At 48.9% G+C, this 23,942-nt stretch overlaps 2 protein-coding genes across 5 annotated transcripts in view; one reads left to right on the forward strand and one right to left on the reverse strand.

Annotated features, from left to right (window-relative positions):
- Positions 1–14,262, reverse strand: CIAPIN1 (cytokine induced apoptosis inhibitor 1). The gene is made up of 9 exons (XM_014827301.3): positions 14,131–14,262; positions 10,373–10,547; positions 9,738–9,890; positions 8,223–8,299; positions 7,126–7,294; positions 5,374–5,447; positions 4,388–4,503; positions 1,585–1,666; positions 1–1,073 (listed from the first exon to the last, which is right to left on the reverse strand). The coding sequence occupies exons 1-9, from the start codon at positions 14,167–14,169 to the stop codon at positions 963–965; spliced, it is 996 nt and encodes a 331-aa protein (XP_014682787.1). The 5' UTR covers positions 14,170–14,262; the 3' UTR covers positions 1–962.
- Positions 14,222–23,942, forward strand: part of COQ9 (coenzyme Q9) — a 13,985-nt gene continuing 4,264 nt past the window's right edge. For all 4 annotated transcript variants that reach the window (XR_011498954.1, XR_011498955.1, XM_014827302.3 and 1 more), the window contains exons 1-5: positions 14,222–14,355; positions 16,962–17,130; positions 18,287–18,422; positions 23,057–23,199; positions 23,473–23,557. Coding sequence is in view for 2 of the 4 variants with exons in the window: in XM_014827302.3 (XP_014682788.1) it covers positions 14,286–14,355; positions 16,962–17,130; positions 18,287–18,422; positions 23,057–23,199; positions 23,473–23,557 (603 nt within the window). In the remaining 2 variants the exon portion in view is untranslated. The remainder of the gene's footprint in view (positions 14,356–16,961; positions 17,131–18,286; positions 18,423–23,056; positions 23,200–23,472; positions 23,558–23,942) is intronic.

Below are 23,942 nucleotides of genomic sequence, written 5' to 3' on the forward strand. Positions count from 1 at the left end.
TTTCAAGGACGGATACCAGTGAACACTTTTATTGATTGGTAAAACATAAAAATCTAGGTCTCTTAAGCCCAATCTCTCCAACTATTTGGCAAGCTCCATTCCAAGTCTGTGTGGGTGGGCAGCAACGAGAAGGAAGGGTCTCCTGCTCGGAGAGATTTATTGTTGCTTCGGATTTCTGTCCTGCTTCCCTCTGAATTCTCACCAATCCGGACTCTTGTAAGGTAGATGGAGAGAGGCCCGGATCCTAAGCGGAGGACTGGCCCCATCTGTGTGGGACTCAGTCTCTCCAGAAGTTGTGTGGCCCAAGTTGAGCTTGGATGACCGTGTCGGCGTCACACACACACACACATCCCCTCTTCACAACTGACATGCAGAAGTACACGAGTTTAATAACTGCAAATGAACAGAAATGACAACAGGAGACAGATACAATACAGTACAAGGGGGTGGGGGTGGGACACTGCATATGATCACAGCGACCAAGGAATGATTCCTTTGGTCCCTGAGGAGTCATGAGACGCCTGACTCACGGCACCAGGAACCGCACACTGAGGAAACCACCACCCTGGAGGACCGGCAGCGGTTCTACTGCTGAGCTGGGCACGGGGTGGGGCTCCCCGTCAGAGCGCCAACGCTCAGGGGTGTCAGGGCTCAGAGAGCGCTGTGCTCAGCATCTAACATCGGGAAGGGGCCTCCTCAGGGTGCTCTCTGTCCCTAATACTAGTTGAAGAAACAGGTCCCCCCACACAGGGTAGCCAGGCCCCGTGACACCCTGTCTCTGATACATAGCAGCATCGCACACCACTGCCCCCACAGCCAGTGTCACTCTGTCTGTAAGCACCCTCTGGCAAACGGATTTCAGAGAGAGTGAGCGAATCCAGAGGATGCAGGAGGAACCACAGTGGTGGGACTGGAGGGACAGGAGCCAGCCGGACGAGCAGATGTGTCCCGTTGGGTCTCTCTCAGGCATCGTTGAGATTGCTATCGCTCAGGAGCACCTTCTCTCCAGGTTTGAAGGCTGGCATCCCAAGGTAGGGGCAGCTGGCACAGCGGAAAGCATCACCCAGGTAGCACTGTGGAGAAGAGACACCCACACAGGGAAGCTGAGGGCAGCTTATCCCAGAGACACAGGCCAGAAGGGGCCCTCATTTCATAGTGTGGCACAGCGGCCTGAAGGAAATGGCTGGGTGCATCTGTAGGTCCAATTGGAACCCAAATACTCAAGAGTTTTTAAGATCTCTGGTTTCATGAAAAACAATTGTCTCAAAAAGTTCCTTAGGAGGCCATATTTCTCTGTTCTCAGCAGTTCAGATCACAGCCGAGCTCAGCCAAGTGGCTGAATAATATCAGGCCCACTAGGAAGGAGGAAGACAGGGGCCTCCCCTCTGGCCGGGCGAGTGCTAAAGACCCAGGAGATAAGCTCTCCTCCCTGTTGGGACCCACACACGACACAGGACACGTCCGCCTCTTACTAAAATACTCGGGCAATGACTCCTCACAGCAGGAGCTGGTCTGCGCTTAGCTTAGTGGAAGCCCAATACTACTGGGGGGCTGTGAATAGTCAGTAATGATCCAGATACTTACGTTTCCACAAGCTGACTTGGGTTGGGAGCTCATCTGTCCCCTTGACTTCTCTTTTTCCAGTTCTTCTGCAAGGCCACAAGTGCTGGGGGAAAATCAGTAGCTGATGAGTGACATTCGCCACCACCCAGAAACTCCAAATCCTTGGCAGTGCCAAAATGTGCTCTAAGATTCTTCTCTTTATCCTGGGGTGTCATAACTCAAACGCCTACAGGGCCAGGCAGATAAGATAAATGCGTGGGGCTGTTTAGGGAGACAGCAAGAGCGGTGGAGAATGGGGGACCCACGGGAGAGGCCCTGTCTACAAAGGCAGCCACTACTCAGCCTCAGCTGATTAACATTGTGGGGGACAGCAGACCCAGTGCTGCCATATTTTCCAAAGTTAAGAACAGAAAAACACATTAGGATTTTTACTTGAAATCTCCTGATTTGTAAACGCTGGCAACTTTCACATTTAAAAAAACAATGAGAATGAAGCAAGCCGGCACCCCGCCAGTTAACTTTTTACCACCCTTTCCATCTCCTTATAAAACTAATGTAAAAATACGAGCTTGTGCATTCCCAGGTTAAGAGGACAGACTGAATGCAGGCACCTGATTTCACTTTCCCTCAAAATCCCACCAAAACTGCACTAAGACAGAAACCCACAGAGACAAGGACTATCGCAATGCAGCGCTGGAAACTGTACAGCAGACAGAGGAGGAGAACTGACTGAGACAGAAGGAAGCTCAAGTCCAGGCCGGCAGTGAGGAACGCCGGGCATGAGCCCTCACTTCAGCCCGAAACCCTAAAAGGCCTGGAATGGGCAGCACCAGGAAGCCCCTTCTCTGAGAAATGTATCCAATCCAAAAGGAAAGCCCCAAGGATAGGACTTTGGGACGACCCTTAAAAGGCCTACCCAGGTTCCCTTTACTAAAGCACAGTCAACAAGTCCCACCTGGATGCTCAGAGCTCCCAAGAGAGTTTTCCATCCTCCACTCTTACTCAGGAAGACGACCCACAGTTACCAGGCATCTTAAGAAAGCGTCCACAGAGAAGTCAGTAAACTCAAAGAAAAAAGCACGTGCAGGAAACAGAGACGACGCGGGGTGAAAAAATCCTCGAGAGAACTATCACTGTCCTCAAGAGAAAAGGGAAGAGATCACATCCACAAAATAAAAACAGGACGCTGTCTTAAAAAAAGTCAAGAACAAAAAAAGGAATCCTAGAAATTAAAAACATGATAGTAGAAACCAAATGACACAGTACAGGTTTTGGAGGATAAACCTGCGGAAATTTCCCAGAAAGGAGGGCATAAGGAAAACCTGAGAGAAAAGAAAACTACACGACAATCGAAGAGACCCAACATCCGAGTGACAGGTTACAGAGAGAGAAGACAGAAGTCATACGCAAAATAAAAGAGTATTTCCCAGGACTACGGATAGGACTTTCTAGGCTGGAAAGATGAACTGAGTGGCTACTGCAAAAGGTAAAAACAGATTCCTATTCAGGACATGTGATTACAAGATGATAGTGGGGATAAATAAGATTCTACAGACTTCCAAAATGGAAAAAGAGATCCTAGAGAAAGATCAAGAAACAGAATGGCCTCAGATCTCTCATCACAATCACTGGAAGAAAGATAGGACTGTCTTCAAAACTATGTAAGAAAATTATTCCTATCCAGATTTCTGTATCTAAATTACCAATCATTTACAAGAGAAAAAGGGCATTTTCGGCTACACAAAGTCTAAAAAAAAATCCAAAAAACAAAACCCACCTCTCAGGTAAAATCTACTGTAGCATTTGCTCCACCAAACCAAAAGAAAAAACCAAGAGGAAGTACGGGACCCAGGAAACAGAAAGGCCCACATCAGACAGAGGGACGGGAATGCTCAGGGAGCAGTGCAGGGGTCCCATGCCAGCTATGCTTGGACAGAAGCCCAGTGCACACTGGAGCAGTGGGGTGAGACAGACATGTGGAAGGCTGCCACCGTCACAAACCACTGCTGCCATCCTAGCAACCTTTTTACCCGCGGGTAGGCGAGCTAGTCCAGATTCTGTCCTCGGCTTATCTTGACCCTGTGCTGATAACGTTCAGCGTTCCCCTCCAAACCCTGCTGGCCACCCAAGGACACCCCATCCACCCAGTGCAAGTGCTCTGGCTCATCTGCTCCTGAGAGGAGCTCAGGCCAGGGAGAGCTGAGAGCAGATCGCACAGAGCAGCCCGCTCCTCCGGACCGTAACTCATCGGTCATCCAGTCACCGCGCCACACTCCAACCCTGCCAGGTGTTCTCAGTGCAGCACGCCCTTCGTTTCCCAGAACTCACTCCTGACTCTTCTCACTGACCCCCCAAAGGGGCTCTTGTAGAAGTGGGGCCAGAAGACCCCGTCGAGCTTCTCTTTCCCTGGAAGCCTTCCGAGATGTGGAACATTGACCTTCCCTTGCCTAGTCACATTTGGGCTTCACAACTAAATACACTGTTTGGAGATTCAAATAGGTGGTGAACTATCACACAAGCCAGGAATGAGTAGCACAAACTCAGGAGGTTGGTAACCGCTTGTGGGAGGGCAGGAGATGAAGCTGGGGAAGCACGTAGAGGCGACTTCCAAGGTGCTAGCAACGTCTGTGATTCTTAGCCTGGGCCATCAGTACACGGGTGTTCATTTTAGTATTCTTTCAAGTGTGTCTGCGCAATATACTGCTCTGCACGCACAACACATTTCACAACAAACATGCTCTAATAGCAGTAACGTCCTGCGATTCCCGGCACATCAGACGCTCCCCGCGGCGGGCAGTGCAGCCTGGCCCTCGCCAGCACCCACCAGTTCCTGCAGGCCGTCCTCTTCTTCCCTTCCCCACACGAGGCAGCCCGCAGGGAAGCTGGATCCGGCTTCTTCAAATCTTCCGGGTCCAGAAGGTCATCCGAGTCAATGAGCTCCTGGAGAGCGTTTGATGCAGTTAGTGACAAGGTCACGGTCTCTGCTAACGAAAAGCTGAAGAGGTCACTGGCGGCCGTAGCAGGCCCACCGTGCATGTAGAGAAGGCACCCACACTCCCACTTTGTTGATCACCCTGCTCAAGCTGACCACTGCAGGGACCCAACCTATGTGCACGGAAGAGACATTAGGCTGCGAGGGACTGGGAACTAATTTACAGCGTGTAGAGAATATATACGTGTGTGTGCAGGGCGCGGAAGAACAAAGAGAGAAGGGTTATATTCATTTGAACATATAAAGGGCTGTCATAGGAAAAGGGGAATAAAATATTTTCTATATATTAATTCCAGAGAAAAAGGTAAATAATGATACCTTTGTGTAATTATTTGATAAACGTGTGGACAATGAATCTAAGTCCATGAGGGCACGAACCACAACCTGTTTTGCTCACCACTGGAACTTCAATGGTCATAGAAATGCAGAACTTTATTACAGACAGCGCTGACCAAAGAAGGGAAGCCTTGTTTTTAAGACAGTGCGCGCTGAGTGACTCGCCCAGACAAAGGGGCCAATGTAAATAGTTTCGCTGACAAACTCTTTTCAGGTTTATACATGCTTACAAGAGTCTCCAACATATCACATGAAGTGAGAACAAGAAAATCTGTGTGGAAAAGAGATGCTGAAAAAGAAATTTTAAACAGCAGTAATGTGGAGTTTCCTTCTGAATCCAAGTGCCAGGGACAGGCACAGCCACAATGCTGGGCTTTGAAGACGTTCACACTTGACGTCCAGAGAGGCCACTTCAAACCTCGACCACTCATACCCGAAGCGGGACATAAAGAAAGCAATCAAGTGACCACAGCGTGACTCACCACGCTGTCATCCTCCATGTCGTTGGCTGAGAGGGTCCAGAGCTTGGCAGCTGCAGGGTCCACAGCAGGCTTCCCTGAGTCCAAACAGTAAAAGAACAAGAGCTCACAAACGCAGCAGAAACAAACGACAAGCATAGTCAGGGCCTTCTATCGAGACTCTAGAGAACACGCTGGACTGGGAGTCAAAAGACTTGGGTTCGAGGCCCAGCTCTACCACTTATAAAAGGCAGGACCCGGGACAAGTGCTTTCTGAGAGTAACAGAAGCCATCCTTTGTTAAGCGCTTCTAACCAGATGCCATATCAAGCATTTTATAACATCATCTAATTTAATACTGCTAACAACCTCAGGAGGCATTTATCATCCTGATTGTGTAGATGAGGAAACAGGTTTAGACACTGAGGCCAGTTATACAAAGCCACAAATACAAGTCTGTCTAATGCTTTTGTTTTTTGCAAGAAAAGATTTGCCCTGAGCTTACATCTGTTGCCAATCTTCCTCGTTTTTTTTTTTCTCTCCCCAAAGCCCCAGTACAGGGTTGTACATGCTAGTTCTACGTCATTCTAGTTCTTCTACGTGAGCTGCTACCAGAGAATGGCTATTGACGGACCGGGAGGTGAACCCGGGAGCCAAAGCGGAGCGCAATGAACTCTAACCACCAGGCCATCAGGGCCGGCTCTGTCCCATGCCTTTAACTTTCACACTATACTGCTTTCTTCTCCTCATCTTCGATTCCCTCCGCAGAACATGGGGTGAATGGTGCTCCCTATATCTACTGCAGGAGACGTGAGGATTAAGTGAGAAAGTGTGTCAAAACCATCATAAAGAGCAAAGCTTTAGCTTCACGTTAACCTGTTACACACAAGAAAACAGGTCCCAGAGCTAGAGTGTAACACAAATCTGTGGGAGACAAACCTCACACCTCCGGATTCTCTGTCGAGGCCAGTAGAAAGCAAGGAAGGGCCAGACAGAGACCACGGATTCAGTGCGGCAGGCCCTCAAAGGGGCCTTGGGGGGAAATGCACCCCCAGTGGTCACTGTCGCCACTGGATGCTCAGACCTTCCACCAGCCACCTGCTCCTCCAAGCTGTCCCCACCCATTCCAGAACCATGACTCCAAAGGTTAGGACTCCCAAGGGTTTCTTGGAGCCTTAGGCTGAACAGTCAAAAGAGAGCAGTGTGAATGTACTATAAATTTCTGCATACCTCACAGCTGGGACATTTCTTCCCAACTCAGGCATTAAAAAATAGTGATAGGAAGGGTGAGAGTGGTGGCAAAGGGAGAGGCGTAATTTTCTGAGCAGAAGAAATATTTTTATAAGTGTCTTAGGATCCTCCAAGAAGAAAAGCTGACTTTACTGGCACAGAAATAAAGGACAAAGGAGAGAGGCACAGGGCACTCTTATTTACCATTCCCACCACTGTGAGGTCTTCTGAGGATAAATGTAATTCTGGGGCCAGGAAAGACTTCCTTAGCTAAGCTATGTGACTCAGGCCTCGAGAATCAGGCCGCCTCCGTGTCCTCTGGTGCAGAAGCGGCTGAACTGCACAATACCTATGCATTATTTCAGTCTAGGATCCGAAAATGTCCAGGACAATAGTACACTAAGCATTCTTCTATTTGGAAATGACAGAAATTAAGGAAGGACTAACCCTCTAAAAATATCACCAGCTCGTTTAGATCTCTGCCTCAATTTCTACGATGTCCTTCCAGGCCCATTCAGACAGAAGAATGTCCCTAGGCCAGCCTTACCTGAAGGAGAAGACTTCTTGGCAATAGAAAGCTTAAGTTGACTAGAAGAACCCACTTCAAAGTTGGGTTTTTTGCCTGTGATCTGCACAGAGAGCAAGCTGTCACTGTGGTACCCCAGGTGCTCCTGGACAGACTGCATCTCCTCAGGACTTAAGGACTCCCGCTGCAGCTGCAATTCAAGACGTCAAAAGGATTACGCCACACTCCTGCTACAAAATGCTGTTTCGCTGTGGCCACCTAGACAGGAGCCAGATACTCACTTCCGTGGATAAGCACGTAACAGCGGGACATCCTTACGTAACAGACCTCACCTCACGCCTCACATTCAGTTTCTCGGGGCCCAGAACCCGAGAGTGTAACTTTTGTCAGCACGTTTCCTTTAAGCCTACCCTCTGGAAAGGTTTAAAGTACTTATCAAATATCGATCTATTAGGTGTAGCGCTGTGCTAGTCACTGTGGGGCTGCAATGACTATGACTGTAAAGATGAATCAGAAATGGTCCCACAGAAGCGGGTCGAAGCCTACAGTGGGGAAGCATGCCCACAATGAAGACAGCAGTAACCAAACAGAAGGAAAAAGAACCATGGGGGAGGGAAATGCTTTCTCTGTTCCTTGGGAAGAAGGAGCAGACAGTACAGGTAGAAAAAAGGATCGGGGTGCTACTTCTGTGTCCAACAATTATAGGATGGTTAAATAAATCACAGCCCATCTAAGCACTGGACAGCGTTCAGTATTAACAAGAACAAGGGGAAGTACGCTGAGGTGGTGAATGTCGAGATACCTGAAAAGCTAGTGACGGACACAATACACGCACGTGGCCTTACTGGCAGCAGTCACCACCACTAAACCAGTTTTGAGACCAGAATGTGCCCCAACCCACATGGGTACAAGCTCACTCTCTTCAAAGGAGATTTATTCCCAGATGTTTGTCCTTTGAGGCAAGCACTTCTCAACTTGTTTCCTAGCCTAAGCCACACTGATCCCCTCGCCTTCAAGGCTGTTACTTCCCCCGATTCTCTCTGTATCGTCTGACAAAGAGACACTGGCTTTAGCCACCCAAGGTTTAAATTCCCAGGAAAGGCTGTCTACCAACATACCTCTTTTACTTCCACCAGACCAGACAGAGTCAGGGCCGAGCACAGCTTGGATGCCGTCCTCACCTTGCTGTTGTTAACTGCCAGGAGGAAAACCCTGTTAACAGCTTTACAGGTCAAAGCAGGAAAAATAATAAAGGCTCCATCCTGTCTGGGTCGGCAGGCATTAAAACAATAACAACCTATTCTGTTCAACATATATATATATTTTAGTGACAGCATTTTAATTTGAAAAATCCTTTTGGTTGTTCACAGTGCACCTACCTATGTTCTCAAGCGTTAGATAAGAATTCCCTTATTATTATATCTTCTGCTTCTTGGAAATACCCGACCTTCCAGGGGATGTTGGACAATGACTGAGAAAGGGGCTGAGGAACTGTAGGGCTCATAGGTGCACTCTCCATGTAATTCGACAAGAGACACTGCGCTTAGCAACCCAAGGGTTAACTCCAGCAAAGAAGGCTGATCTGCTGCATACATCACAAGTTTGTAGTTCCACGTAAACTACCTTTATACATTTCAAAATACTTTCACTTCTACTATCTTATGATGAAACAAGTGATCACATTTTGATGGAAAGTCTAGTAAAAACTGCTAAAAATTCAGAATTGAATGACTCTGACAGCTTCACCACCAAGCAAAAAAGAGAAGTTTCTATCCCTGGGATTCAACCATTAGTTTCACATGAATCAACAGTAACCTCATCACTCCCAGACTTCCAGTTATTATTTGTAAGTTTTTTACTTTGAATTAACTATAGATGCACAGGAAGTTTAAAAAACAAGTTCAGGGAGGTCTCTGGGACCCTTCACCTCGTCTCCCCATGGCAATATCTTACACAACTACAGTACAGCATGAAGCCGGGAAACTGTCACTGGCAGTCCACAGAGCTCATCCAGATCTCACCAGCTTTACACGCACGTGTGTGTGCAGTTCTATGCAATGTTATCACACATGTAGATTCATGTAACCACTACCACACTCAAGACACAGAATGTTCCATCGCCACAAGGAACCCTTCACAGCCTCATACAGCCCCTCCCTCCTATTCCTAAGTGCCTGTAACCACCAATCTGTTCCCCCTCATTATAACTTTACTTCTAGAATGTTCTATGAACAGAATCATGTAGCATGTAACCTTTTGAGACTGGATTTTTTCACTCAGCATGATTCCCTTGAGGTTCATCCGAGTTACTGCACGTATCAATAGTTTGTTCCTTTTTATTGCTGCACACTTTTCCATGGGATGGACGTACCACAGTTTAACCATTCACCTGTTGAAGGATCCAGCCATTTTCAGATGGGCAGTTCCCTTCTACTTTACCACCTAATGGGTCAAAGATCACAATTTGTTCAGATGTGTTGCTTCAGACTCTTACAATAATTCATCCCTAAGGAGATGGCTGGGCTATATGAACAGTGATCTCTAAATGACGACTCCTGCTCAGAGAGAGGCAGCAAACACCCCTAAGATTCAACCCTGTTACACTCCAGTCTTCCAAATGAAGACTTCCTTACCCACAGCTGTCTCTACTGGCTCTTTCAGAAAAAGACATCCCCCGGGCCGAAGGATCCGGGCCACCTCAGCCAAAATCTCAGCGCTGTGCACAATGCTGCTTCCAGGAATTACCCCCGACAAAACGATGTCAAAGCTCGACTCTTTGTGGGCAGCTGCAAAGAAGGAAGATTCAAGTCAGCAATCCCCTGGGCCCCAGAAGCAATCTCCCACTCCCTCCCAAGCCCCCACAAAGGCTCCGGGCCTGGCCCTGGGAGAACAAACGCCCACCTGTACAGCAAACGCTGTTATCCCACCATTACTAGCAAGGGGGCACCGCCACTGCTGCCCTGCTCTCCCTCAGCCTTTAACTAACTTCATATCCTTTTACATGTTCAGGGAAAGAAGTAAAAAAGGAAGCTGAAGAGTAAGCCTTTTGAAAAGTGCAGAATATCTAAGGAACAAGAACATACCTGCACAAATCATCAACTACACTCCTAAATCCACTATATCTCAAGTAAAAAACAACACGGGGACCGCCCACTCCTATCACGGGCCACGGCAAGCAGAAACTCAGCTATCGAGGAAGCACAGAAGCGCAGCGCTCCCATCACCCCCCCCATCCCAGCCTGGAGAGAAGACCTGGGTGGGCACTTACACTGCAAAAGCTGGTTGATGTTTTCCACAGACACGTGGCCCTCATCGCCAGTCAACGCCTGAAGCTTATCCACCAGGTCTTTCAGAGCCTCCGCGGGGCAGGACTTATCCCAGATGACTGCCACGAACTGGCCCGCTGAGATCCCAAAGTCTGCCATTCCTGCAGCACTGCAGACCTAAAACCGTGGGCCAAGGGAGAGTCAAGACTGAGCAGGGACAAAGTGCAATTTCCTCCCCGGAGTACCAGCAGACGAGCTTAGATCACAACCTAATTCTGACCTCCCAGGGAATGCTGACCACATCAGCAAACCTTACTGTCAATACTAGAGTCTGAGGAAATGAACCCATTCCCTCTAGGTTTCATAACCGCAACGTTCCCAAACCACGCAGGTGGCTCCTTGGTGAGAATCCTGACTAGCAGTCAAGTAAAGAGGCTGAAGACAGAAGGATTATTTCCTCTTTGATTTGTGACAACTCAGCTTGGCCAGAATATAAAAGACACAGGACATTCATTAGGCAGAAGTATGACTCAGCAAGGAAGGCAAATAAATTGGCAGACATAACCCAACCACATGCTTAATGTTTTTTTAAAAAGAGACAACACATTTAAATTTAGCAAATTGGATATGATATTTTCCCTTTCATTAAAATATGAAAATTCAATTCCACTGAATTCCCCGTGATCAACAGTATCCACTATGTCGTTCTTCAACGTTTAACACTAGCCAGACTATTCAAAGCACTTTACATCCATGATTTCAACTGAAGCTCAGAACAACCTCAAACTAAATATTATCCCCATTTTACACCCAGGAAACTGAATTTGCCCAGTTCAACCAGTAAGTGTTGTGTGGATAAAGTAAGAGCTGAGATTCGAATCTACACCCATAGGGCTGCAAAGCTCGGGCTCTTAACCTACGGAAATTTCCCCCAAGGATCCCCTTTCTCTTCCACTTGATACTCAGCTGAGGCTAGAAGTGCTCACAGTGAAACGAGGTCAGGAGATAGTGCTCTGCTCAGTTCCTCCTTTCTCTCTCAAACATTAACGCTGCCGAGTTTCCCATTTAACAAGTGCCGTAAAGACAAGCTGTGGGAGAGGGCCAAGCAGGGATCAGGCTCACACTGAACACCTCTGTCTTCCGCAGAGGGGCCAACTCAGTGACAACGCCGCCACCACAGACACTCTGGGGCTGACTTTAGACCACGTTCCTTCTTTAAAAATGTTCACTTCAAATGACGTGCTCCTCTGCCTACAAACCATGGCCAATTAGCCAGTTATCCTTAAATACTATAATACCTTATCTTCTTGCTCATTTCCTAAAGGAGTTACTAAAGGTTTTCCTTTCTAGAGCATCTACTTAGTGTTCTAGACGAATCTAGTGTTCTGGGTTCAGGTCCTCCATAATCTGGCTCCACCTGTATCTCCCCCCTCTCCAAACTGAATCCCCCCATCTTCTATGAAAACCTGTACATTTTCACTCTGTCAAGCCTTTCATCTAGTTTTTTCCATGTGGGATGCTCACTCTTCAGTATTCTGACCTGACTGCAAGCCGCAGTAAAAGGATGCCAAGTGTTATCACACAAGCAGGATGCCTTAGTCATTGAATTGTGGTTTTTAAATCCCTAAAAAGCACACCATCAAGAACGGAAACTTTTATGCTTTTAACTGTCACATGATGTGGAAGAAGAACCCTTGCACTTTAAGGTAAGCAACTTGGGGTCAATTTCCCATTTACGAACCAGCCAAGGAAGACAGAAATATGGATTGCTGGGCATTAAGTTATAAGAAATAAATGACCTGTTTCTAGAACAATGTTGGAACAGGTTCTCCCTTGGGACAACAGAAAGAGATGACAAGCTCCCCGTCCACCAGTGACCACTACAACCTTGCACTATCCTCACAGGAAACCCTCATGAACGAGGGGCCCAAGGTTACTTATTAGTTAGAGAAAAACACAGAGCCAGATGCCTAGGCTTCTTCAGCAACCTCTGTGGGGGCCGAGTTTCACAGAGCACAGGATCTGAACGCAGAGGGACTGGGCTTCCGTCCACCACTGGATCTTCTACTTGTGAGCTACACGACCACGGGTCAGTCATCAACCTCTCAGTCCAGCATCTCAGTCAACATATTTAGAAGTATGACTCAGAGCCCAGTTTCACAACTTAAAGGAGGTGGAGTGAAGAAGTCACTGTCATGTCACTGAACCTGCTTGTTCAGCCCCCCCCACGCTGACAGCCGCACGCGCCCACAGCTCTTCTGAACAATTACTGGCAGGCAGTGAAAGCAGAGTGAGAGAACAACTTCTGGAGATGCACTTGTTTGAAGGCACCCACCAAACAAATCTTGAGGCATCTGGCTCCTCTTAAAGACGAAGAGGGCCAAAAGAAAAAAACAGGGTTGAAGTTCGGGTATCAGTTCAAACCAAGGATCAAATCCTTTTAAGTCAGGCGCATAAAAAATTCTGAAAATACTGACAGTTATCAGAAAGGAAAATTTTAATTAAAACGAACTGACTGAAGCTCGTGCACCTACATGCACAGGCATGTACGCGCCAAACGCACGCACACACACACACACACAGAGAAAAAAGGTGACAATCAGCAAGGAAACAGAAAATTCAAAGGAAAAGAAATGGAAGACTTTGTCTGCAGGCAATGAGGTGTGTGTCAAGAGTTAAGGGTTTCAGAAAAGACACCCAATGCTAGAATTTCCACAGGAAAGGCTCCTCTGAGGATAGGTGGACAGAACTCAGAAACAAAACCTCATGGAGAGATGAGCAGCACTTTACCGAAATTCAGAGCTATGGATCTGAAATTTTAACACCGGGGAGTAGCTCTGACTTAGGAGGGCTTCCCACACGCTCATGCAGGGGAGAGCAAGATGTTTTGAAAAGAGAGTTGATAAGGGGTGTGCACAACAGACACAAAGACCAGGGCCCAACTGCAAACACAAAATTTACAGAGTGCCATGCTTGCTTAGCTCCTGTCGTCCCTAATCCGTAACCCGAAAACCCTTTACTTCTTCCTAGTAACATGAAGCCTTCCCTGATTATCTACAGCGCAGTGAGGCGCTCTGCATCTACGTGTCTGTTTAGTGACTAGCCCGTGACCTCCCTGAGTCACCCAGAGCTTGGCACTCGACGTCAGAACGAACGCCACCAGCCTTTCCAAAACATGCGGATCCTACCAATCACCTGGGGCGTTTGTTAAAATAAGATTCAAGGACTACACCCAGATGTACTGAATCAACTCTCCAGGAGAAAGATCTGGGTACCGATGTATTAACAAGCATCCTAGATGGTTCTTCCGAGCCGGCAAGTTGGGGAAATACTCAGTTATAGGTTCAGGTACCCACCCGCCCCCGAGACCGAACTGCAGCTCCCCCAACGTCTGAGTAGAGGGCGTGAGGCCCAAGGTCCCCACAGCCGGCTACCGCAGACGCGGGTCTCGGACCCAGGTCTCCCGCACCCCGGCTCAGCGCGGCTCCTGCTCGGCGCGCTGCCCGGGGGTTCAGGCCGGCCGGGGCGGGAGGGCCGGCGCAGCCCCAATGGGCGAGCAGCGCGGCGCCAGGAGCCGGGGCCCCCCACGCCGCTTCCCCCGGGGCAGAACCTCGCCGGGGTCCTCGGGGAGGTGGCCATGCCGCGGACCCACCGATGGACGGGGCTGGGAATAGGATATGAGAGCATTTAGGGACGAGAGTGGGCCGGGAGGGGACCGTTGAGGGAGTTCGGGCTCTCGGGCCGCCAGAACAGCGCTCACCTGGTGCCCGACGCTCGCTCCCCGCACGTCCTCAGCCATCGGCTCTGCGCCTCGCGCCTCTCGCGAGAGGAGGAGACTCCGGCCGCGCGAGGGTGGCGGAAGTGGGAGCGTCGCGCTGGCGTCGCGTCGCCAGCGGCGGCGTGCCCGCTTCTAAGATGGCGGCGGCGGTGTCCGGCGCGCTCGGTCGGGCGGGCTGGAGGCTCCTGCAGCTGCGGTGCCTGCCGGGTGAGGGGGTGGCCGAGCCGGAGAGCAGGGAGGAGCGGGGAGGGGGCGCGAGGCCGACCTGGGCTGGGTGCAGGGCGGAGGAGGCCGCCGTGGCGGCCAGCGAGCAAGGTGAGGTGAAGGGCACGGACGCGGAGTCGCCGGCGTCGCGCACTTGAACGGGCCGCCTGCTGGCTTCTGCGCTGGTCTGGAGCCGTGATGGGCATGAGCAGCGGAGCAGGCCTGCCACTCCCATTTAATGCAGTTAACGGGGCGCTGGAGAGGGTTGGAGTGCGCAAGGTCACGTAGCGTGTCGGTCGCCGCACTGTCCGACTCGGACCCGGTCTTTGGGCCGGGACCACTGGAGGGACCGAGCTGGGAAGAGCAAGAGCGAGCGCCCAGTCCATCATTTCATAAGTCAGTCGTTTCCCCTCCACTTCAGTAGTTCTGTGATATTCTCCTACCACCTTTGCCACTATATTTCAGCATTTTTGTTTATACATCTGAGTTCTTAAATATATAGACTTTTACTTAAAGGAGGAAACTATATCACTACCCTAAGCAGAAAACCAGTGTCACCGTCCATAAATAGAATGTATGCATTGGCACATTAACGTAAATATATAACTAATGAAATAATAACTGTTCTTCTGCATGTTACCTGAAATCTTGTGAACCGCCGTGGTTCTGCAACATTGCTTTGGGACCCCCCCTGCCCTTTTCATAGTTTTATGAATATTTGCTCCATTTTTTCTGTACAGATACTATTGATATTCTTACACATACTGTGCTGTATTTCTTTTAAAATCGTTGTTCCCTCAGTCCATAGATGTAAAAAAATGAGTGCCCTTTTGTCGTTTTTTACAAAACTCTAAGTTAAATGTTTAGTAAAAGTGATGCCAGTGACCCAGCACATCCACTCCTAGGTATGTACCCCAGAGAAATGAAAGCATATATCCACAAAAAGGTTTGTACAAGTGTATTCAAAACAGCTTTATTTATAATAGCCAACACTTAAACAGCCCAGATGTCTATCAATAGAATAGTGTTTCTTTCCTTCTTTCTTTCTTTCTTTTTTTTTGGTGAGGAAGATTGTCCCTAAGCTAACATCTATGCCAATCTTCCTCTATTTTACATGTGGGATGCTGCCACAGCACAGCTTGATGAGCTGTATGTAGGTCTGTGCCCAGGATCTGAACCAGCAAACCCCAGGCTGCTGAAGCAGAGCGTGTAAACTTAACCACTACACCACCTTGCCAGCCCCAGAGTAGTGTTTCTTAATGGAATACTACTCTACAATAAAAACTAACGATTACTGATTTACACAAAAATACGAATCAATCTAAAAAAATATACCAAGCAAAAGAAGTCTTACACAAAAAGGCCATATTGTATGATTCTATTTAGATGAAATTCCAGGACAGACAAAACTAAAATGAAAAATTCAGAACGGTGTTGGTGGGGAATGACTGGTAAGGAACATGAGGGAACTTTCTGGGGTGATGATAATCTCCAGATAGGGGTTCAGGTTATGCAACTGTATACATTTGTCACAACTCAGAATTGGCATGTTTGAGATTCGTACATTTCATTAAAAGTAGGTGCGACCTCAATAAAAGAACAGTAAATAAATACTGAACTCTAGTTAATGATATGCATGCTGAAATGTTTAGAGCTGAAGAATACTGAGGTCTGCAACAAATGCATCAAAAAATAAGATGGATCGATGAATGAAGAGTAGGAGGGATGGATATTTAGAACCTAGGGGTAGTTATACAGGTGTTCATGCCACAATTCCTTCAACTGGTCTCTGTGTTTGAAATTGTGTTTAATTTTTTTTTGGTGAGGAAGATTGGCCCTGAGCTAATATCTGTGCCCATCTTCCTCTATTTTGTGTGTGGGATGCCTGCCACAGCATGGCTTAATGAGCAGTGTGTAGGTCCTTGCTTGTGATCTAAACCTGTGAACCCTGGGCCATCAAAATAGAATGTGTGAACTTAACCGCTATGCCACCAGGCCAGCTCCTAAAAGTTTTTATCATAAAATATTGGGAAAGAAAAAAGTAGTACGAGCCTATGCTAGGAAACACAGTGCTATACTTTCCAAAAGCCCTTTCCTAAAGTAAGTGAGGTGTTGCAATATTGCAGATGAGAAAGCAGATAGAGATGCCATGTGAATACTGGGGAGTCAGTACTCAGCCCTTCTCATCGCTAGTCCAGTGCTCTTGCCATAATAGATGAATATCTAATATTTTACAGGTCACTATCATTTTTTGTTTGGGCCTCACAATGCTCCCATCGAGCAAGTAGAGATTATTACTCTTAATTTGCACATTTTAAAATCACACTTTTTGAGATGAAATGGTTTTCCCATTACCACGCAGCTAACAAATGATAGAAACAGGCTTAGAAGCCAGGTCGTCTGTTTCCCAGCTCATACTTTTGCCTCCACAACCTGTCGCAAGGTTGCCAGTTTATCTGAGATTTTCGTCTGGGACCCAACACTTGGATAAGTGGTTCTGGAGTAGACACTGTCCTGCTTTTCCTCTTCCCCAGCCTTCATATCTTTCTGGGTCTCAAAAGGTCTTCTCCGGTGAGTGTCCCTGACTGACATCCCGGTTTCTGTTCTAGTGTCCTCCTGCCGACCAGCCTTGGTGCCACGTGCCTTCCGTGCTTCAGCTGTGCAGCTAAGGTCTTCAGACGAGCAGAAGCAGCAGCCTCCCCCGTCTTTTTCCCAGGAGCATTCGGAGACACAGGGGTCAGAAGAACCCAGTCCCGACTCTTCTCATTCACCCCCCAGGTAGGCACCGAACCCCAGTCCCCCCATTTCTGGCCACTCTGCATCCTTGGGTGTATCTCTTCTCCTTCTCCCCCTTCTCACCTTTAATCACTTTAAAGACTATCTTTGAGAGGAACTTTTTTTTTTTGTTAATGAAAATGGTGCTTGTACATTCTAAAACATCTAAACAATAAAAAGTAGTTCACAAAACAGAGCAAAAATGACCAGAAATCACAAACCCAGAAATAACTCTGCCAACATTTTTGTGAATATCCTTTCAGATGTTTCTCTAAGCATATTTCATGTATAAACCTCTGTATATAGTAAATGATTAATTACACTATACACTATACATGCTGCCCTGGAACCTGTGTTTTTACTCAACAGTACATTTTTAATGTCCTTTCACAGTCTATATTGTTTTAATGGTTGCATAATATTCCAGCAAATGGCAGTTCCAAAATTTACTTAACCTATCTTTTATTGATGAATATGGGGATTTTCTTCACTAGGATGAAAGACAGTGTAATAAAGTGTGTGATTCAGCAAGAGGGGCACTGAGTCAAAGGATGTGCACATTTAACATTTTGTTACATATGTGAGCCAAATTGCCCTTCAGAAAGGTAATAATAATTTACATTTCCATCAGATATTTTTTCTTCTTAATTCTACCACTGAGAAGTTAGTTCCTTTAGCTCTGAAATTAGAGTGTTCCCAGTCATTTTTCTGGTCTCCTGATTAAAGTACTTCTCATTTCGGTTTAACAACTGTTTTCTGAGGGTCTACTTTGTACCAGGCCCCGTGAGTAATATGACTACTTTCCCTGCCCTCATGCAGTCAGTCTGGTGCAAGTACAGATAAATAAACAGTGTGCTGAGGGCTATAAACAGGGAAATCCAGGGGCCGTGGGAGCACCTGCCTTCCTGTCGTGTGAGCCTTCCTTGCTCACTGGTTCCCCTCCCTCAGTGACTATACGGGAGGGGAAGGACGATGTGATTTTTACTGCGTTTGCTTTGAAACTCTGCTACTGACACAAAGGTAGATGTCCTCCCAACATGTGCTTCAGGGAGGCACAGAGCCGGTGGTCTCTGGTGGGGCACATTTTGCTGCCAGGCAGCAGGGGGCGAGATGAGCTGTGCTGGGCTCTGTCCCCATGTCTCTTGGATTCGGGTCTCAGGTACACAGACCAGGGCGGCGAGGAGGAGGAGGACTATGAGAGTGAGGAGCAGCTGCAGCACCGCATCCTGACAGCAGCCCTGGAGTTCGTGCCTGCCCATGGCTGGACAGCGGAGGCCATAGCCGAGGGAGCCCAGGTGCGTGTGGCTGCGGCGGGGTGGCCTGACCGAGGTCAGCCAGAGCAGAGGGCCTCCTGCTTCTTCCGGCCCAGCTCAGAGCCCCGCACTGCTACAGGATTTTCTGGGTTTGGGGTGGTTTTTTCCCAATAGGGTGGAAATGGCTTTATTTATAAATGATTTTTTCATATAGAAAAGATCACATAAAGTTGGTTCCTGGGAGTTAGGTTCTAAAGGCAGCCCATTAGGTAAGCATTGCCTATGATCCAAGCTACCGTATTTCATTGACTCTAAGATGCCACTGGTTGTAAGAAGCACCGTTATTTATGTGTCACTAAAAATGAAAAATGCTATCTATTAAATTAAGACACATCATCAATTGTATGATTCACACCAATGGCTTAAAATGAAAACGTGTGCATCCTAGAATTGATGAAATATGGTATTTGAAAACTCCCAACAAAGTACGACTTTGGAGACCGACACACCTTGTTTTTCTCAGTGAGCTGACAGTCAGCATTTCCTCATGCCCTGGAATGGACTGCTGCTTTAGATGAAGCAGTAGGCTCGTGTTTCGGCCGTGTGGTGCAGAATCGTCAAGCATAGCCAGACCATCCTGCGAGGAGTCTGTGAGCACTGAGACTGAGGGAATTACAGACTCAGGTCTCCCATCCCAAGCCTGCTGCAGGACACATGCTCCTGAAATGGGATAACGGCCAGCTTTGCTGCTGTCCTTAAATTTAACTGTCATTTCTCTTGTTGTCACTCAGTCTCTCCCAAGAGCACATATGGTGACAGAAGTCAAAGTGAAATGTGTATACTGTGTTACTCCACTGTGCACTCATTGTGAAAACTTTGAAGAATACAGATATAAAAAAGAATGTAAAAGTCATCTATGTATGCCAAAGATCCTACTGTCAACATTTTAATCCCTATTCTTTCAAATTTTAAAAAAACTCACTTACTAATCATTCATTCTTTAAATGTTTGTTGAGCAAGTAGTGTGCACTAGGCACTGTGGCAGGTCCTAGGGGCATCATCATGGTGGAGGTGGACACAGGTCTGCCCTTGTTGAGCTCCCAGTCTAGCGACATTGATCAAATGCATACGGATGCATCCTTGTACTGTCATAAGTGCTGTCGGGAAGGGTGCTGTTGAGACAGCATGGAGGGCCCTGATCGCGTGAGGGTGAGGAGGTGTCGGGAAGGCTTGGAACTGAGAGCTGACGGAGGGGTAGGCTTTCCCTGCTTCGGTGGGGGTGGGAGGTGGACGAGTCCAGAGGGAGAAATGGAGAGCAGCCTGCCATGTTCGAAGAGCCAGAGAGAACCATCACACGGGGTGGGGGAGGAGGCTTGACCTGAGCGGGCTGCGGGAAGGTCATAAAGGTCGTGTTAAGGAGTTAGGCTTTTATTCTAAGAATGATTGAAGATAAAGGATTACATTTGACGTTTTAAAACCATTTTGGCTGCTGGCTGAAAATGGATTAGAGGCAGTCACTGCGGGCTGCTGCCAGTCATGCGGGAGAGATGAGGGTTTTCTGCCTGGAGCAATGGCAGTGAGTGTGGATACAAGTGGGTGGATTTGGTGATGTAGTGACAGAGTGATGAGATGGCACCAGAGTTGCGGGTTTGCGTGTATGGGTACCTGGTGCTGTTTTCTGTGATTAGGGCCACCGGAAGAGGACCAGGTTTGGGGAAGGATCATGGGTACAATCTGGAGCTTTGTTGAGTATAAAGGATCTTTGGGTCAACAAGGGGGCCCCTGAAGCACGCAAGTCTAAAACTTGAGGAGGTATCTGGACTAGAGTACGTGTTTGGGCATTATCAACATATGTACGTGGTAATTAAACCACAGAAGTGAGTGAGATTGCCTAGGGTGACACGAGTGTGATGTGAGAGGACAGGAGTCTGGGCCCTCAGGGCTCTGGCATTTGAGGGTGGGAAGAACAGGACGAGCTGGCCTGGACGACAGAGGTCGAGGAGCCTGGTGTTGGAGGCAGTGCGGGAGAATGCGGGTTAGGCAACTGGATGTTGGTTGCTGTGGCAGCGGCCGTCTCGGGGGAGTACCGGGTCAGGAATAACTCGAGCAGGTTGGGGAGTACAGGGTAAGGGAGTGGAGAGGCGTTTGGCTGCGGAGGTGTGTGCCAAGCAGGGGAAGTGGGCTGGGAGTTTGAACACGTTTGAACACTGATGGGAGAGAAGCGAGGTGAGGGCGAAGATACAAGAGAAAGTGGCAAAATCAGGCTTGAGTTTCCTTGGAGGCCAGGATTGTGAGACGGGACAGCGGGCGGAAGGGCTGGCCCTGGGTGGATTAGGGGCCAAGTTAGAGGAGACAGCTGCGGGTTTAGTTTCTAGAAGAACCTTGGGGGAGTTGCCAGGGATGGCGGCTGTTTTCCCTGTGGTGTAGGTGTGGTTGTCTCGTGAACCTGAAGTAGGAAAGAGTGGGAGGAGACAAGGGTCAGGAGGTCGTGGAGAGGGCGGGAAAGAGTCATTGCAGAAAGTTGTGGAACCAGTAGAGGCCAGAAATGTAGCAGGATTATTTGGAAAGATATGATTATACTGAATATTCTATGGTTCTTTGGCTTTTTTCACTCTGCGTTTCTCCGTTTATAGTGGCTGCATAATACCTGTTGTATTTACTTGAACTCAATTGATAAACGTGGATTGTTTCTGGTTTTTTAGTGTTATAAACCCATTTGTACAGCATATTTAAGTACATTTCTGCTTGGGTTCTTCTTTTTTTTTCTCTCCCCAAAGCCCCCACTACCTAGTTGTGTACTCTAGTTGTGAGTCTGGTTGGTTTCTTCAGGACAAATTCCAAGAAGTGGAGTTGGTCTTTCAGGGAGAGAACCAATCAGGAGTTAGAAACTACACCAGTTGTTCAGACAGAGAGGATTTAATACAAAGAATTGTTAATAGGTGTAAGGTTGGTAACTAGGTAACTGGAAAAAAAAAAACCACGAAGGTATATGGAAGGAGCAATTGCAGGAAGTGGCTCCATCCCCAGCGCTAAGGGCAGAGTTGGAATTACTAAAACTGGAAGCTTGAAGGAGAGGCCCCGTGGAGGTGAGACCCAGACCTCTGAGGGGGAGGTGCTGCCCCGCTGGCGCTGGTGTCTCTAAGTTGGAGGAAGCATCCCTTGGGGCTGGCACGCGACCTGTGGGGGCTGGAGGCGTGGTGGAGTGGCTGGAGGGCAGGGAGAGGAGGAGCTTGTCCTGCAGGTGTTGGGAGAACCACAGCCCGGGCTCAGCTGCCGCCACGGTGAAGGAGCAACCCCGGGCTGGCGCTCACACACCACTAGCAGATAAGTCAACAGGAAGGAGCGAGTCCCTCCTTCCTCCAGCCGCGCAGTCTCCCTCCAGCGACCCTGTTGGCAGAGAGCCCCCCACGGAGCCAGCAGCGTGGTTTGCAGAGCCCAGCCCCTGCGTCCCGAAGCCAAGGAGAGGAGGGCAGGTTGGGAGCTGAGGGACAGTAACTCAACGATTGGCCCGGAGAGCGCGGATGTTTTTGAGGTTCCTGTGACGTGTGTATCGGAGGCAGTCTAGCCTGGCGGTTAGGGGCTGGAAGCCCCCGTTTGCCTCTGTAAACTGTGGATGATGGTAATCCCCGCCGGCTGGAGTGCCGAGAGGCTGCAGTGAGATGGTGTGTGTGTGGCGCTTAGCAGGGTGCCTGGCGCACGATGAGCTCGCGGTCACCGTTCGTCCTGATGCTGCTCCACTCCGGTGTGGATGTGAACGTGCCTCATTGCTCTCCAGAGGGCTGTGTTCTTCCCCTAAAAGAGCCCCTTTCCCACTCCCAGCGGTGGGAGTTGAGAGTTGATGTTTCTTCTGTTCCTTTTCTGCCCTCTGTCCCTGCTGCTCTCAGGGTTCTGCCACCAGTAGTTGCTCAGTGATTGCCCTATATCGGGAATAGCAGAGGATCTTTGTGGCTCTGTGAACTCCATGACAGCTCGTTAAGAAAAATTTTGTAAGAAAAGTTTTGTTTCTTTTCTTAAATGGCTGAGAGACCTAACTTCTGTGAGATGTAGGCTAAGTGAATTGGTGAGGAGGAGAGCTGTGAGTGCTCCTGCCCAGCCTCTTTTTATGTTGTTAGCGCTCTAGGTCACAGGTGCCAGAGCTCACCTCTAACTGGCTCAAGCGAGAAAGGGAGTGTCTGGCTCACTTAACGACAGAGAAGTCTGGAGGCCTCCCTGGCCCCGCATTCTTAGATTGTGCTGCCGGGAGCCCTTTCTCCGACGTATCTGCTCTGCCTTCTGCTCTGTGAGCTTCATTCCCAGCAGGGGCTTCCCATGCAGGACTAAGGAGGGCTCAGCAGCCCCAGTGGAAAGAGAGCACCTCTTTCCCATCAGTATTAGCAAAGGTCCTGAGGCGGCCTCCTAGGGCCTGGATTTATTTGGTCACATGCACATCCCTTAGCTAGTCGCCATGAACTCGTTATCCATGTCTGGGTCTGTGCTTTGCAACACACCAAGGGGCTTGATGGAGTGTGGAGGGCCTGGTGTGCAGCTTCACCCAGGTCACACGGACCCAGGAGGAAGATTGGGGGTGTCCGCTGAAAACCAGGCTCCTGTTCCTAGAGGAGCACTCACGCTGAGCAGACAGCCGGTGTCCGCTGCTCTTGCCCACCACTCTTCTGTGTCCCTCTCCCCTTTCGCAGTCTCTGGGTCTCTCCAGTGCGGCGGCCAACATGTTTGGGAGTGATGGCAGTGAGCTGATACTGCATTTTGTGACCCAGTGCAACGCTCGGCTCACCCGTGTGCTGGAAGAGGAGCAGAAGCTGGTACAGCTGGGCCAGGCAGAGTAAGTCCCATGGCAGTGTTGCTCGGGGTGGCGGCTAAGGATCCAGGGACTCAGGCCCCACAGCCGTCCCCAGGAGGCCAATCCAAGCAGAGCCAAAGAGGGTAGCACTGAGCAGCCCTCCTGCTCCTATGGGACCAAAACGCAGCCGCCTGTGTCGCACAGCTGTGGTCAGGCCAGCGTCAGGAAGTGCGGACCTCCTCCCCGCTGAGGGAACAGGTAGCACCGAGCCCATGCTTTTGACCCAGCGACACTGTTTTCTTTTCCCTCTTCCAGGAAGAGGAAGACAGACCAGCTCCTGAGGCACGCGGTGGAAACCAGACTGAGAATGCTGATCCCGTACATCGAGCACTGGCCCCGGGTACAGAGTCCAGATCCAGGCCCAGGGCAACAGTGTCGTCGTGTTTCTGATTTTCGTCACCTTTCCCTCAGAGGGCCTTGCACACGGCTCAGAAGTTAGCTTGTTGATCTCCACGTCGCAGGGGTGCTCAGTGTACTGGGCAGGGCTAGCTTCAAATCTGAGAGTGCCAGAGAGAGTAACTGAGCCGTCTGTCTGGTTCCTGGAAGTGGGAGTGGCCGGGGCACCGGGTCACCTCCTGGGGGAGCTCTTAGTGGCCTGAGCGTGCCAGCAGGTATCGGTGAGGAGGGATCCGTGAAGCAGATTAGAAGAGTCAGACGGTTTTATTGGCCGTCGTCCCTTACCAGGCCTGTCGTGTTCTAGATCTCGGAGGACCGGGACTTCTTTT

This window comes from Equus asinus, chromosome 28, assembly GCF_041296235.1.
Source record: "Equus asinus isolate D_3611 breed Donkey chromosome 28, EquAss-T2T_v2, whole genome shotgun sequence".
NCBI lineage: Eukaryota > Metazoa > Chordata > Mammalia > Perissodactyla > Equidae > Equus > Equus asinus.